This window comes from Quercus robur, chromosome 5 (genome assembly GCF_932294415.1).
Source record: "Quercus robur chromosome 5, dhQueRobu3.1, whole genome shotgun sequence".
Lineage (NCBI taxonomy): Eukaryota > Viridiplantae > Streptophyta > Magnoliopsida > Fagales > Fagaceae > Quercus > Quercus robur.
Window position 1 is genome coordinate 34,814,763 of NC_065538.1, and position 17,491 is coordinate 34,832,253.

Sequence of the window (17,491 nt, forward strand, 5' to 3'; positions counted from 1 at the left end):
ATTTATTCAACCATCTAATTGGCTTTATTCCGTGCCAAATTTGCTTGTATTTCAGCATTTAGTAACCCTGTATTTAGGTGGGCTTGTTGTAAGGGTAATGAGTGAGATAGAGTGAAGTTTGCTCAAGAGTGTGCAAGAAAACAGAGACTCGCGGCTGCAAGCCGCTAGACGCAGCACACATACCAAGCATGCCGGAAGATGAACAGTCATGCTAGCTGGAGCACTACAGGACAAAACAGGACAACTGGCCATACGGTTATCTCGCGACTGGATCTCGCGACTTAGTCAAGTCGCAAGGTCAAGTCGCGAGCCACCCCTGTTTTGTAAAACCTGACGTTTCACATTCCTCTCTCACTCCAGTATAAATACCCCTTTTACCCACGATTGTAAGAGAGCTTCCAGAGAGAATTTTGAGAGAAAAACCCTAAAGAAAAACAAGATTGATTCACCCACAATCTATACATTAGAGTCTCTTCAAATTCCTCATCTCTCTTCCTCTCCATTGTCAAATCCTTGAGAGGCATTTTACCAAACCTTGTTCTCACCACGTTCATCACTATGAGAGAGCTGTTTGGATTTCTGGGAAGCAGTTAGGAAGGAACCAATCTTCATTGGTTGATGCTACGGTCTAGTAGCGGAATCCGGGAAACTAGAAAAGAAAAAGGTTCGGCGCAACCTCGTTGGAGCAAGAAGCTTGGAGGGCTTAGGTGCACTGGGTAGATTAGGCTTGGAGGGTCTATTGCTGTCCATGTATCCCAACTATATTTTCTAGTGGATTGTTTACCGCTTGGAGGGCGGCGGAGAGCTTTTACGCCGAGGGCTTCAGTTTCCTCTTCGATAACACATCGCATGTTGTCTTTGTGTTTGCATCTTCCTTCCTCTTTATTTTTGCCTTTTTATTAACTGCTGTGAGTTGTGTTTTTAATTTGGCTTAGATAGTTTATCCAATTTCATATTATAGCTTATGTTAAGTTTCCGCACACTAGTTGTTTGACATAATGCTTGAATTGGTTAAGTTGTAATTTGGGGGTCTAAACGTTCAAAGGTGTTTATACATATATTTGAACTTTCATAAAGTTACACTAAGTGTAACTTAAACCCCATATCGGGAAACAATTAAAAGTTTACTAATTGGTAAGCACGTCTACTCTATTTTTTTCCCTATAGATGAATACTTTTCGTTTATCCTAATTAGAGGGTTGTTGCGTTTTACGGTCATTGAAAACCTGATAGTCCCATTTATGAATTGGTTGTAAGTTAGGCTTCATTGTCAAAATGTTTGTGTCCATAACTTTATCCTAGGAACTAACATATTCCACTATTTTATTTATTTTTTTTTTTTTTTTTTAAGGAACGACATATTCCATTAAAATAAAACTAGAAAGTTAGACTATCCTCGATAATTATTAAGGGTAACAATTCGTGTTCGCGTGTTAGGTTCATGTCGCATCAACCATGAGTATTAAATTATACGAGTCAACACTGTGTCGTGTCAACTCATGAGAATCCGACTATACGGGTCAATATTAACCCAACATATTTATTAAACAGGTCAATATTTCTCAACCCTAACACAACCCATTTATTAAATGGGTTAGTCGTGTTGACTTGTTTATCAAAATAAAAAAATAAAAAAAGAAACAAATAAATATTTTTTTAATATAAAATTCAAAATTAACAAGTAATTAAATCACAAATAATCATTCAAAACTAAAACATATCTTAATTTTACAAATAATTAATCACAATATGTCAGAAAGTGCAACAACTAATAAGTTTATATACTTAAGTTTAAAGAATGTATTGGTAAAATGTTATTTAATTAAATGGACCAGACGGATCAAACAAGTTCCATGGGTTGAAAACTAACACAACCCGTTTGTTAAACGGGTCAATAATGTCAATCCGAATATGACACGAACTCATTAAATCTCAATTCATAACTTGCTAATTTTGTATGGTATTGTGTCAGATTTACAGATATAGTCCAATTCTGCCACAACTAATAATTTATTAAGGGATGTTGACAGGCCTTACTCCTTTGGACATTTGAAGGCAGCCCAAGCCCAAGCCCAATCTCGGCCCATTATCGGTGGCATAAGAAAAGAATAGAAGTAGGGTTTTAGGGTTTGCCATATAAAATACGTCGTTTATCAAATCCTTTCATTTCGCTTCTCTTTTGTCGCCAAAACACACACCCTTTGCTTGCTGCTTCGGCTGCCGCTGCTGCCGCCTCCTCCTCTTCTTCTCTTCTTCAAGGTCTCTCTCTCTATTTCGTTGTCTCTGTCTGTAAGTTGTAATTTCTTGGGATCTGATATTTATGCCTTCTTCTTTTTGTGTTATTTCAGGAACTTTAAAGAGTTTTTTTTACGCATCGACAATGTCAGGGTAAGCAATCGTATGATGATTTTCCCTTCAATCTTACTTCTGTTTCTGATCATGTTTTGAATATCGATTAATGTATCTCTTTTTTTTTTTTTTTTGAAATTTAATTATAATGACTAATTTTGGGCTGCTACCGATTTTTTGAAAACAAAGTAACATGAATAATTTTTTGGATTTTGTTGCACTAAAGACTGAAGATTAGGCTACTGTTTGAGTCAATTGGGAGTTAATGTTAGAAAGTCTTATTTTCTAGGCTTGTAGATACAATTCATTTATACACTTTTAATAGTGGCACATGGATTACCTAGACCTTATGTTATTGAATTAGAAGATTGACCCATGTTGGGTATACTTATTGAGATGAAAATGACTGTTCAAAGCAATGGATCTATATATAAAAACTCTTAGCTCTTTGTTTTGACAAGAATCAAAGGAACTTGTATATGTTCTATATGAATGTGTGTTGACTGTGGGAGAGATAGGAGATGATTGTCGTTTATGGGTTACTCACTGATTTCAATTTATACCTTGAGCAGTGAAGAGGTTGCTGTTCCAGCTGAGGCACCAGCTGCAGCTCCTCTAGGGGAGGCCATGGACATCATGACTGCCTTACAGGTTGTGCTTAGAAAATCACTTGCTCATGGGGGGCTTGCTCGAGGCCTTCACGAAGGTGCAAAAGTTATCGAGAAGCATGCTGCCCAACTTTGTGTACTGGCAGAGGACTGCAACCAGCCCGATTATGTTAAACTGGTTAAAGGACTTTGTGCTGACCACAACGTAAGCTTGATGACAGTCCCAAGTGCAAAGACCCTTGGCGAGTGGGCTGGTGTAAGTATCATTCATTAGGAAGTTTTTGATGCTTTGTGTTTCCTTTGTTTGGATACTTTAATTCTCCTTTGCCTTTTGGATGTAAAATGGTGGTTGTGTGTTGTCCTATATAAGACATTTTTAAGTTAAAAGCTTAGCCCTACGAAGTACATACACCAACATGACACAGGACAAGCTATATGGTAACATGACATGTTGTGGATACGGATTTTTAGATATATTGTGTATAGTTTTGGACAAATTTATCTATATTTCAGGTTATATAAATAAAAGGTATCAATTAATTTAAAAATAGTAATAGATAGTAAAGAAGTATCATTATAACCATAAATATTTCAATTTAAAAATCAATAAAACAATGAAACTAAACAAGTTAACTATCGACATTATAACATTAATTTTAATAAAAGATTTTCATTAGACCTATTAATAAATAATAATATTTATTATATATAGTTTAAATAATAATATTAACTTTAAGTCTTTCCTTACATGATTTTCAAAAAAGACTTTATTCATAATAATAGCCCATATGCGAGTCTAATAGCCCATATACAATTAGATCTATAGTCCATAACCAGACCCCAATAGAAGTAAAAGCCCCAAACTCTGTAGCCATTTAAAAATAAATAAAATTTAAAAACTAAAAGATTAAAAATAGTAAAGTAAAACCCACAATACTAAGAGCTCTAGATACCCTAACTGCGAAATAAGAGTGGGTAAACAGCTAGACACATGGGCAAGAGAGACTGGTTGCAGATCCATGAATGAGAGCTGCTTGAGGCCCGATGTGCAAAGGGAGAGAGAGGAAGAGGGAATCAGTTTGATGCTAGTATTATTTGAATTTTTGAATTTTCCAATGTGGTTTTTTCTTTCTTCTTTTTTTCCTGTAAAAAAAAAATTCCTTGGTTGACTGTTTCTAGACTGTCCCAGTCAAAAAATTAAGGCTAAAATGCAAAACTAACTCTCTAACTTTCTTCAGATTTCATTTTAGTCCTTTAAGTTTACTTTCGTTTATTTCAGACCTCTAAGTTTCAAATTTATTCAATTAAAGTCTTTCCGTTAACTTTTGTTAAAATTTTTTGAAAAAAAAAAATCTGGAAAATATTTTTCAATCATTAATTGAATTTTTTTAATTTAAAAAATTTGAAGAAAAATTTATAAAATTGAAAAATTAACCACAACATATAACAAAAGTTGATGGAAAAGCCTTAATTGAATAAACTTGAAAGTTAGAGGACTGAAATGAACAAAAGTAAAGTTAGAGAACTAAAATGAAATTAAAGAAACTTAGAGGGTCAATTTTGCATTTTACCCAAAAATTAATTTTTTGGACACTCCATGGACAAGCTTGCAGTCATGTCAAATGTGTGTCTGTGTCCAGCATATGTCAGACACGGACTTGCAGCCCATTTTGTCGTGTCTGTACTTCACAGACTTTGACGATGATTAAAGGTAATAACTGGACATTGAAAGACAAATTGGGAGTTCTGCTTATTGTTCTGGTATTGGTTGTTTATGCAAAGAGGAAGTTTTGCCTTAAAATACAGTCACCGTGGTTACCAAATATGTATGGCAATCATTGCAAAATGTTCTGACTTTATTGTAGAGGTGCACCTATCCTTGAATTGTTCTATTTCTGATTAGAATCTAGAATGAAATATAATGAAAATTTTTCCATCCACTTGTACAATGGAACAAAAAATTTTGGCTTTTGTACCAAATAAGTAATTCTTGCTTATGAAAGTAAGTTGTAATAGCTAGTAATGTAAAATATGTTAGTGTATTGGATTTCTAGTTTTTTACAGTTTAACCAACCAGCACTCTAGTGTGGTTAACTGCAGTTACTCCCAAGCATTTAAACTTACTTGTAAGATACCTATAATGTTTGTTTCCCTCATTTTTTTGTGGTTTTGTTTCCATCTTTTAGCTGGGTGTTATATGGTCATTATTTGGTTTGCATTGTTTATTTAATCTGAAATTGTGATATATATATATAAATTGGCAAAGCTGTATTGTAATTCTCTCATGTTGGTTTGTGACTTCTCTATGCAGTTGTGCAAGATTGATTCTGAGGGAAAGGCTAGGAAGGTAGTTGGCTGCTCTTGTGTTGTTGTGAAGGTAAGAAACCAACAAGTATTCATGTACATGTAATGCTATTTATAGTATTCTATCAAAAGGAGTCACTGAATTTTCTATTGGTTTGCAGGATTTTGGGGAGGTTCATGAAGCTCTTCATATTGTTCAGGAGCATGTCAAGTCTCACTGAGTAACTTAAGAAAATTTGATTTGATGTGATGTTTTATCCATAGAGACCTTACTTTTTGTCCATTTGGTGGAATCTCACTAGGAGTTTTTGTTGAGTGTTTACTAGTTGATAACTTGAACGGTTCTCATTATTTTCTTTTGAACACTTTAATATATGCTCTACTTTCCCCTGTTTTGCTTAATTTTACTTTAAAAAATTATGACAAACTATAGAAGAATAGTTCACCTGTGCAAACGAGAGAGATCACCATTAACTATCAATAAGCTATGTAGAAGGTTTCCTGCCCTTGTGTTCTGCAGGAAGACAGTTTTGTTTAAGCATGATATTATTATTCTTGCAAATTTTGGTGTGCTCGGCTCTGCTTGGGCTAGTGCTTGATGTAGCCAGTGACATTACTTATCATGTTGCATCGTAAGCTACAAGATCACGACCTTGGTACTAACAAGTGTTTTGAATAGGAGAAAGCAGTTCAATTTTTAAGGAAAATAAGCTTATTTGGTACGTATGTTTAAATAATAGTTTTTAGTATTTTTGAAAACGTGTAAAAAAGTGTGAAAATACGTGTAATATTGTGAAATACGTATAATGTTGTTTAAAAATTGAAGACATATGTTTGAACTCACATAACAAATGGGGCTTTAGGGTCTTGAAATCTTGAGCTACAACATCATTTCTCTACAACCATGTTAAACACAGTTCTAGCAACATTATGTGTTAGTTTGGATCCAAAACACGTTTGCATCTATGAATGGGCTGTGTTTTTTGTGTGGGTTTTGTGCACTGTTCATGGGACTTGCAAGTACGGATTTCAGCAAATTTTTGTTTAAAACTCAGTCTCATGGCATTATTTACACGTTTAAAACTTATTTTGCTATAATATTTTCAATTTTCAGCAATAAGCGGTATTCAGACTCTACGTTAGGTTTGCCCGTGAGGCACTCCTGGAGAGTGCATGGATACATATGGTATGATATAGGACATGAGGAGTACCAATTTGCAAAGATTCCAAACATTTTTACCGGGTACAAAAGGTGGATGACATAGGAAAAATGTATTTTGTCTACGATAAAGTAAATTTTAATTTTCCTACAATGAATCATTAAACAAGCAAGAATAATGACACCAGAAATAACATTGTTTCTATAGTAAAACAAGAAAATGTTTAATTGTTAGGTTAGGTGTTCCTCCAGAATATTCTTGAATATACAAAAATGGTTATGATAAGAGTTTCTGCTATATATGGGAACAGGGGGGAGGGATTAGATATAAATAAAATGATAAGAACGCATTGCGGAAGAGCAATAGGACGTGAAAGTGAAGAAACTATTGAGAGGGAACAATTTTTTTTTCATAATATAAACTTTATTGAAGTCTAAAACAGGCAAAAACAATACAGCAAAAGGGGCTGCCCATAACTCACTGACAAGCCTCATACGCAACAAAGTTCTTAATTCTTCAAGGAATTGTAGCACCACCATCCCTTAATGCCTCAATGCAGCATCTAGTATTGCCTTAGCTTCTGCTTGGACAGGGGTTTTGGTTATTTAAAGATGTGAGAAAAGGTAAAAATAAAATCTACATAATCATGTTTAGTCCAACAATGAATTATGATTTAAATTTTGAGAAAAATTCAATTCACCAATTTATATATATATATATATATATATATATAAAAGACCTTGATTTTATACATTATCTTATCATTTTATGCAAAAATACTCCTCGTTTCATGTGAGAGGAATTCATGAACATTACAAGAGTGTTCATAATAACCGAAAAAACAATTTATATAGCTGGTCAAAACCAATCATAACCGACCACCGAAGTCGTGCATATATCAAAAATGTCAGCAACAATTAATGGTCTATGGTGAAATGGAAATAACTAACTAGCTTGGTTAGGTTGTCAGTTTAAGGGGGTGTTTGGTACACCTACTCAAACACACATTTTCAGTTTTTAAACAATAATACACGTATTTTCATACAACTTTTTCACTTATACGTATTTCCACACATATTTTTAAACAACAAAACACATGTTTTCAAACACATATACAAAACACCTCCTAAAGTTTTGAAAATTGATGATAATCAAATTGGTCGACATTCATAAAAATGTATACATTTTATAATTTTTTTTTTTATATGTTTAACGTAAAAATATCTCCCCTACATGCTAATGAGCTCTAGTTTTACGGGTACCTTATTCTCTTGTAAGTCTTTTAGGTAGATAATGAGATCAAAGATTCAAGATCCATTGTGTAATTTATCAACATATATATAAATCAAGGCCCAGTCCATTTGGCCCATAAACTAGCCCAACTAACCAACATAATTCAACCAATCTTACAAAAACCAGCTAACTTTAAGACGATCAGCCCTTGTCACAAGCAATGCAGTACAATTTGAAGTTTCTTCAAACCGACCTATTGGGCTTCACCCCAAAACCCATTAGTCGAGCAGATGAACACCCATCAATTTAAGGTTATGAATGGTTGATAAATATCTTAGGCTTGACTTAATAAAAAATATGTTCATTTTTATTTGTTTATAAACAAACCAAACTTAAGCCTTAGTTTTGGACTATGTTTGATAAACAATCCAATCCAAAAAAAAAAAAAAAAAATTTGTCCTTAAACAAGCTTGTGAACATTAGGACTCGATAAAAAATAAGCTAAGTCTAAACTTGTTTATACTTTATAGGCTTGGTAATAAACTTAATATGAGATTGACAAATAAACTCATATCTTATTACGATTTTAAATAAGTAGGAGTCTGGACCACTCATTCAAACCAAATGGGCTTGATAATAGGCTTGAAATGGGTTTAATAATGTACTTGTTTTGGATCTCAAACTTAAAAGCTTTATATTGAACTCAAAACTCAACTTGACTAATGAATCAAGCCATGCTAAACTAGGCTCAATTTTTACGACTTTTTGATGAGTTTGAGCTCGGCCATTATTTGTAGGTTTGGTTTGAGCTCAAGCCGAGTTTAAATGCTTTACTCTTGTTGTTGAGCTAAGCACAAACATCCATTGCTCAACAAAACTCGGATTTTGACAAGCCTATCCATCACACAACAAAACTCGGCCTTTGACAAGCCTATCCATCATTATACTGTGAAAGTCATTGCTCATCCAACACAATTATTTGCAAAATTCATTGAATTAAAACAAAACAAGCATGAAAGTTGTAGTAGAATATTGCATTCGCACAAGCTAATTGGAAGAAATCATAAAACGATAAATAAAGTGGGATATTATTTGAAAAAAAAAAAAAAAAAAAGCTTCGTCAAAATTAAACTTGATTTAAATTAGAAAAGAGTTTAGCTAATGATGCAACTAAAAAAAAAAAAATTTAAAAATGCCAATCCTAGATCCTTTACAAGATAGCTACGTATTGTAGCAAGGATGTATCATTTAAAATGAATCTCATTTCTTTCTCTCTTCAGTCTCTCATTCTCTCTTTTGTCCCTACTTCTCTCTCTCCCAAACTCTCTCTTTCTTAACTCTCAAGTCTGCCCCTCTCTCCGACTCTCTCAACTTTCACCATCTCTCTTGGATTTTGTGAGCTTCTGTAGGTTCGTGGCTGTGGTGGTGGGGGTGGATTTTATTGTAGGTTTGCGGTAGTGGCAGTGGATTTTGGGATGGTTTTGCCATTTTTTGTGGGTTTCTATGCATATGTAGGTTCGTGGTTGCCGTGGTGGTGGGTGTGGGTTCACTGTGGGTTTATGGTGGTGGCAGTAGATTTTGGGATTGGTTTTGACTTTTTTTTGGTTTCTGTTCATTTACAGGTTCATGGTGGTGGCGAAGGGGGTTACCGTGGTGGTGGCAATGGATTTTAGGATGGGTTTTGCCTTTTGGATTCAGATTTTGTGGGTTTTTGTTGTAGTGGGTTTTGCTTCAAAAAAAAAAAAAATTTGTGGGTTTCTATGCATTTGCAGGTTCATGGTGGTGACGGTGGGGGGGGGGGGGGGGGGGTGGGTGGTTGCTATGGTGGTGGTGGGAATGGGTTTCATTGTGGGTTTACGGAGGTGGCTATGGATTTTTGTTGTGGATTCTATGTGGGTTGGCAAATAGAGAGGAAGAGAGAGACATGGAGCTGGAAGAGAGAGAGAGAGTAAAATATATATATATATATATATATAAATGAATAGTATTTGTTGTGATGTGAAAATAAGAACTAGGATGTAGTGTAAATTTTAAATTAAGGTTGTAAAATTGATAAATAGGTTTTTAAATGGTAAAATGATGAATTTTTTTTCTAAATAACAATAAATATTAAAAAATTTAGTTAATTGTCACGTTTCAAAACAATATTGAAAACTAGCATCTCGAGTGTCTAAAACTCGAGTTCTAAGATAAAAATCGAGTTTTTAAGTCTCGATTTGTATGTGGATTAGTTTAAAGTGGAAAAAAATTAAGCTGAAAATCGAGTTTTAAAGACTCGATTTCCATAAATTGAATAAAAACGTCGCTATAGGTCTATAAAACGTCACTATAGAGATTAAAAACGCCACTATAGGACTCCATAAATCTGTACTTAAGAAAAAAAATTTCCAGGAAAACGCCGCTATAGGGCTTTAAAACGTCACTGAAAGGCTTAAAAACGCCACTATAGGTGAAATTTTTTTTGCATAAAACTCGAGATGCTACTTTCCTTTATTGTTTTAAACGTTGCGTAACTAACTATATACAATTCTTTTGCATCGCTGTTTTGCACATTACCTCGTAAAATGATTATTTTGTAAGACACCTAGATGTGAATGCTCTAAGAAATCTTTAAAAAATCAAACCACTTCAACACATTTTAGAATTCCCTTACCATATAATTAAGATTCTTAAAACACCCGACCTTTGTGCCTTTGGGTTAAGGCTTTCTGTTGTAGGTAAGAGAGTTGGGTCTGGCCCACTATCTTCACAGAACCTAGCTCAGGGCTAGTCTAGCCACAAGACAAAAACACCCCAAAAGACAACAAGTGTATGTGTGTATATATATATGTTATGGAAAAAATGTCAATCCGAAAAATTAGCAATTAGACGTAGTTTAGGCAGCAGAATCATAATATATAAATAAGGAATTTTTTGCATAAAGTGAACTAAAGAGAGCCCAAACCCCAACTTAGACAACTTTATTACTAAGTTAAGTCATACAGTAGTACATTTTGTAGAACGGGTTTAGATAGCTGCTTCTAGTTTTGATGGGATTACAAAGAGCGGGTTTATTATGTGAGGGAGGGAAAAGATTGTCTATAAATGCATGTTGTTTATGCTTTATACGTTCTTCTATCTTTCTAAGTCTTACTTCACTCTTTCTCTTTTCTCTCTTCTTTCCCTTTTAACTCTTTGTGTTGATTGTCTTAGTTCTTATCCCCCTATTCTCTTATGGGTACTATTCCTATTTATACTAAATCAAGCTCATGGGATTTCTCTTTTCTACCCTTGTTGCTCACAAATTATTTTTGCATGCTGCAAACACCCCTCGGAGATGCCCACTACTCTTTTGACCGTATGGGTTCGACCTCCACTACATCTGGGCATGCCAAGCGTTTTCTCTCTCTTCCACTACCTATCCCATAACAAATTCTTATCCATTTGATTTTGTTGTGTTCCTCTCTCTCTCATTTAAAGGGTAAAACCTTGGGTCTCTCTCTACTAATCTCTCTAGCATGCATCAAGTGGTCTTAGTTGATTTACTACATATTTTGAGTAAAAGATGCTTTCCCAACAGAGCACTCCCTAAAAGAGGTCCTGGCAAGATACCAGAAATAGGCTCTTTTCCCCCTACACCAAACCACACCCTTTGTAATTCTCTTGACCATGGGCCCACTCTCCTTGCATTGGCTGGGTATAGGTTGGTGGTGCTTCAGCCATAGCATTGTTGTCTTATTGTTTCACGTTTTGTTTTCTTTCTTTCCCATGCAATTTCTACTGCTACTACCTGATTTTGTCCCATTTTGTTCTTTGTTGAAATTGAGGCCTTCTGCCCGTGGTTGCTCTTGTGGGAAATGACATGGGCTTGTTGGGCTCGTGGGTCTTTCAAAATCTTTCTCTTATTGTATTTCTATTAGTTCTTGTTAGGCTGGCCCATTGGGTCTTTTTCCTTTTTCTTGCTTCCTTGGGCCCATTCAAGGCTTGTTTTCTTTTCTACTCTTCCATATTGCCCGTGTTATTGTGTTCTATTTCTTGTTCTTTATGGGTATCTCTTCACTTTGGGCTCTAGGAGCATGGCCCCATTATTTTTGCTTTTATTCCCTAGACTTTCCTTTCTTTCTCTTGACTTGATTTGGGCTTTTCTGCCATTGAGCCTTTGTTATTAAAAAAGGGTATTAACATGCCCCAAAAATAATTTTTAAATAAAATCTCTCTCTCTCTCTCAATAAAGATAATGGTAAAAAATATATAAATATAGAGGGACATAAAATGTTTGAAATACCTTTTGCAATGAGTAAATAAGAATAACTACAATATTAAGGCTAAAGAGCAAACTACATCCCTAAAGTTAAGGAGTCTTTGAATTTTATACTTTGAAGTTTCAAAATCTAGATTTACCCCCTGGCGTTATAGTTTTTTTGCATTAGCAACTCCTCTATCTATATTTTTAGTTAAATGCCATATAATCTTGTCACACATGTTAAGTTCCTCCAATAGAATGATGTCACATCATTTTTGTAACCTAAAATTTTTTGAATAATTAAAATAAAAAATGACGTTACATCATTTTATTTATTGAACGAGCTGAAAACACATAGTATGCTTATGTGACATTTAAGGAAAATTATGGACAAATGGGCTGTTGATACATACAGAAAAACTTTAGAGAGTAAAATCTAAAATTTGAAATTTCAGGGTGTAAAATTCAAAAATTTCCAAAATTTAGGGGTATAGTTTACACTAAAAGCCTAATATTAATGATTAATTTATATATATAAAAAGGAAATGAAAAAAAACTAATTATGAAAAGAAAGGAAAAAAAATATGATTGAAGTAGAGAGCTTTGTTTAATTAATTCTCTCTCTCTCTCTCTCTCTCTCCTTATATTACTTTTTCCTTCTTATTTTCCAACCAAATTTTTACTAGTTCCCTAAAGAACTAATATATATTCTTTAAACATTAGATCCTGAAATTTTAAAATTTTTAGCTAACTAGCATAAATATTAGGCTAACATATACTTTCCCGCCCTAAAACTTATCCCATGTTTGATTTTGGTCAATTAAATTTAACAAGTTAAAATTCAGTCAAAAAAATAAAAACTTTATAAATTCCATCATTTTTTCATTAGTTGTTAAAGAAATCATATACATGAAAGACATAATCCTAACATGTCACTTAAAAAGATGACTTCTCTTGGATTAGATTTAAAAGAGATAGATGGAGGGACGAAATTGATAATTTCTAAATAGTTCAAGGAAATTTTAACTTTTTGAATTTTGTAGGACTAAAATCAAACTTGATCCAAAATTTAGGGAAAATAAATAAATTTAAACCTAAATATTATATGGAAATAAATCTATTGACAGAAAACCAAACCAAAAAATAAATTTAAATCTCTCTCTCTCTCTCTCTCTCTCTCTCTCTCTCTCTCTCTCATATTTTAGACAATGGCCAAAAAAGATATATATGAACGACTTTAGAGTGTCTAGACACTCTTTGTTGGGAATGACTAAAATATTAATGACGAATTTATGAAGAAAATATCAAAAGGGTCATGCTAACAAGGGTCATGCTACCCTTAGGCCACTCATTAACAATTCATTTTAGGAAAGTTTTGACATCACTTTTATGAGTAATAAAAAAAGCTGTCAAAACATTAATTGTTTTTTCTTTTCTTTTCCCATAAAAACTTTCTTTAACTGGATTCTTAACCAGTGCTCTAAGGGCACTCGTTAGCATTTCCCATATCAAAAATATAATCATGAAAAGAATGGAAGAAATAAAACAATATGACCTAATTAGAGTGCATCGCTTGAGAATTCTTCATTCTTATTGTATTACATAAAATAGATAGCTCTCTCTCTCTCTCTCTCTCTCTCTCTCTCTCATGCTTGAAGTAGAGATAATGATCGAAAAAAGATATATATGGACAGGTGTAAAACATTCAGACACTTTTCGTTGGGAAGAAAACAATGACCGAAGTAAAGGGTTTTCCGCTTAAGAAGTTCTCCATTCTGCTTGTATTACATAAAATAGATCTCTCTCTCTCTCTCTCTCCTTTTTGATAATCTTCCCTAGTGTCGTAAACCCCTAGTTTCGATACATTCTTCTTCTTTAAGCTCCAAAATTTTATCTACAAATTGTACAATTTTACTTAACTTCTTCAACATCAAGCTCAATTGAGGAATTCATCAGATCTTTACTAAGGTCAGCCTAGATATGATATTTTTTTACCATGAGTGTGCTTTATTTAATTAGTTTTTATTCTTATTTTTATACCTTATATAAGTTATTATCCATGTTAATTATCATCATTTGTTATAGGTTAAGATCCTCAAGCTAATTCAAAATTGTTTATGATAACAAACAATACCAATCAAGAACAAGAGATGTGGGATACGAACCCCACCTACATTCAAAATCAATTGGTGTTTGTGTCTTAGACTTTTTTTTTTTTCTGAGAAGATGGTATCTTGAACTGATGATAAAGAGAAGTCATTAATAAACATACGCCATAGAATGAAATTCTATCTAACCTATCAAAAAAAGATCTAAAGAATCTATGGGTGATGGATCTTCCACGGTTTGTCTCAAGAAATTTCTTTAAGGTATGCATCTAATGTCTATTCACTTTAAATATTTTTCAATACATTAAGCATTGATTTATGTTTTGCAATTTAAAATTTAAACAAATAAAGCTTATTGCCTGTCTTTCTTTAAAGTTCAGTAAACAAATGAATATCTCAAGAAATATATATGTTTTGTTTGATAAGGTAGATATGCATGTTTTGTATCTTGAACTTAAAATTTCATGCTCAACTCATTATTACAAGAACAATAAATTTGATTTGAGTTAGAGTTCATTGCCGAGTATCTTAGATAATATATGTGAAGAATTGCTTTATTCTATCATTTATTTATTGTAATAATTGATGACTTAGTAGGTTTTATTTCTAGTTTTGTAGGCAATTGTTAGATATCATTTATATATTTATTTCAATTATAGAAATTCATATGATAGATATCACTTTGATTTTGTTCAAAATTTAATTCTTGTCTTTTTTTACCACAATGAAAAATTTTAAATTTTAATTCAATGTGGGTGATTTCAATTAGACATAATTTTCCTTGAACTCAAGTTAGACATAATTTCTCATTTAAATAAATTGATTTTTTTTAAAATAATTAAAAAGGAGAAACAAAAGTCTCAAGGCAAAGTGTGTTAACATACAAACCATCAAAGTCTAATGGCCTGTTTGGAAGTATAAAAAAGGAGGGGGAGTAGAGTAGAGGGAGGGAGAATAATTCAATTACCTTATTTGAAAGTTTTTTAAAGAAGGAGGGGGAGGAGTTTGGAGGGGTTTCAACCACCTCTAACCCCTCATTTTTAATTCCCCCAAATTGGAGAGATTTGGAGGGATAGTAGAACAGATAAATTATTGACTAGATAAATTTCCCAATTTATCCTTTTTAAATTAATAATAGACCAATGTTGCAAATCCATTTTCAAATAGGAGTAAAGTTGTCTATTTTAATCATTTCCTTTCCTCTCTATCCTAAATTTTAAAACATCCAAACAAGGGGAAGGGCTAATTACTTCCTTCCCCCTTACTAATTTTAAAAACATCCAAACAAGGTAGAGAGGAACCATTCCCCTCTACTCCCCTCTACTCTCCTCCCTCTCTAAACTTCCAAACAGGTCATAAATTAAAAAAAGAAAAGGCTAAAACATCCATAGGAAGAGTTAAGAGAAGCTCAAAATCAAATCTTTGATTTTGCCCCTCTCCTTAGTAATGTGTCTGCATATCTATTTACTTTCATGTAACAACTAACAATTAGCCAAAAAAAAAAAAAAAACAAACAAACAAAAACAAAAACAAAACAATTATTCACACTCACTTAAGGGATAGGAGAAATCAACAGCCTACAATCATCAACAAGATTGGAAAGAATACTGCTATGACTTTAGTATTGGAAACCAAATCCAATACGACTTTGGAATCTAATTTTTATTATTTTATTATTATTATTATTTATATAAGATAGAAATTCTACTCTAGCCTAATCTAAATGTATATGTGTGTGAAGCTCTCTCCTAGAGCACACCCCACAAGTACTTATACTTGTGGAGTGACCATCGCATCAAGAGTGTATGGTGGTATTTTGGAATCTAATTCTATTTCTACATATTCTAATCGATGGCTTTTACAGTTTATAAGCCCATAGCTTTGCCACTACACTAGTTGCTAAGCCTATATTCTTGGAATAACCTCATATCTGAATTTTTGTTCTAAACTCAAGTGTTTTAGCAATTTAAAAATTGATTACATAATTGAATAAAAGACCAATGGAAGAATAACAACTTAATCACATATATACATAAATATATATGTAAAACTATGAGAATAAAGAAATCATAAAACAATTTCAAGATGTATTTATTTAAAATTATTGGGAATAAAAAACATAAAATGATTTCAAAATATGAAAACTCATCAAAGATAACAGAGTAAATTATCAGAGTAAATTACCCCAAGTATGAGAAAGTAAATTACAATTTACATTTATGTAACATTTTGTATGACCTTTACATTATTATAAATTTTTTTAAAAAAAAATTAATGTTAACAAATATTTTTCAGTTTAATTTTGTTTTCCATCTTGTCTTTTAACCTTGAATTCCTTTCTTTGCCACAGAGGTTGAATTACTTTGATTCTTGCTTCCATATATATATATAATATTTATTTGTTTAATTTTCTCTTCTCTCTGTCATTCTCCCAACAACACTTCTAAGTTCTAACAAAACTACAAAAGCAACGTTATTCAGAAGAAAAAAAATAAAAAAACGAAAGCAACTTAGTTTCTTTAGAGGTTAACAACAGATTTTCTTATGCGGTATACCAATGTGAAGTGTCCCTTGTAGGGTGGGTTTGTGAAAGAGGTCCAAGGAGTGTGTTTATTTGAGAGATGGTTTTAAATTGCATTTTTAATTTTTTTTTTTTATAGTATGGTTTAATTTGTTGATGTGTTGTTACGCTAATTTTTAGGTCTATCTTTTATTACCCTAAATGCCTATGATTGTTTGTAATGTGCATTAGACTAGTGAGACATTGCCTTAAAATTTATGGTTTGCTCAACCCACTCAATATTGGGACTTTGGATGTGGCATTAGATCAGATTATCCTTATTTCAACTATTAGAGATATGTTAGCCCAATGTAATAGACCCAAGTCTAATCCTCTTACTCTAGGGTTTAGCTATTACGTATACACATGTTATCGTTCATTATAACATAGGATTTGTATTACAATCTAATTTATTATTGAGAAAAAGTTTGCTAAATAGTACAATTTTTAGAAAAATTTGCTAAAAAACATATGGTTATACTTATTTAGTTATGAACCATGTTTTTTGGAATTCGAGTTTAACAAAATCGAGTTTCAAGCATTATGTTGGATCAGATTGTCATAATGCTTGGAACTCGAGTTTCATTAGAACTCAAGTTTAACAAACTCAAGTTCCAAAAAATATGTTACATAAACTAAATAAGTTTGACCTAGTACTTTTTAGCAAAAAAATATATTATTGATGTATCCTTTTAGGGTTTCCTCCATGGATATAAGTCATTAGACTGAACTATGTAACTCTCGTGCATTAATATTTAACATCAACCTTTATAGGAATACTTGTGAGTTGACGGCCTTGTTGCAGGAGTCATATACTTTTGAGTTTGAAATTGTAGTATTACCTTTGACACTACTTGCAAAGAAAAGAATATTGTTACTAATTGGTATTACATGGATATAAAGAAAGGAAAAACTGTAAATCAATTACTTTACATTGGTGGTAGCTG

General features: G+C 32.8%; 1 protein-coding gene across 1 annotated transcript; it reads left to right on the top strand.

Moving 5' to 3' along the window:
• The first annotated feature begins 2,110 nt into the window (after positions 1–2,110).
• On the top strand, positions 2,111–5,663 carry LOC126725841 (40S ribosomal protein S12). The gene is made up of 5 exons (XM_050430815.1): positions 2,111–2,259; positions 2,349–2,388; positions 2,922–3,213; positions 5,269–5,334; positions 5,423–5,663. The coding sequence occupies exons 2-5, from the start codon at positions 2,381–2,383 to the stop codon at positions 5,480–5,482; spliced, it is 426 nt and encodes a 141-aa protein (XP_050286772.1). The 5' UTR covers positions 2,111–2,259; positions 2,349–2,380; the 3' UTR covers positions 5,483–5,663.
• The last annotated feature ends 11,828 nt before the right edge of the window (positions 5,664–17,491 follow it).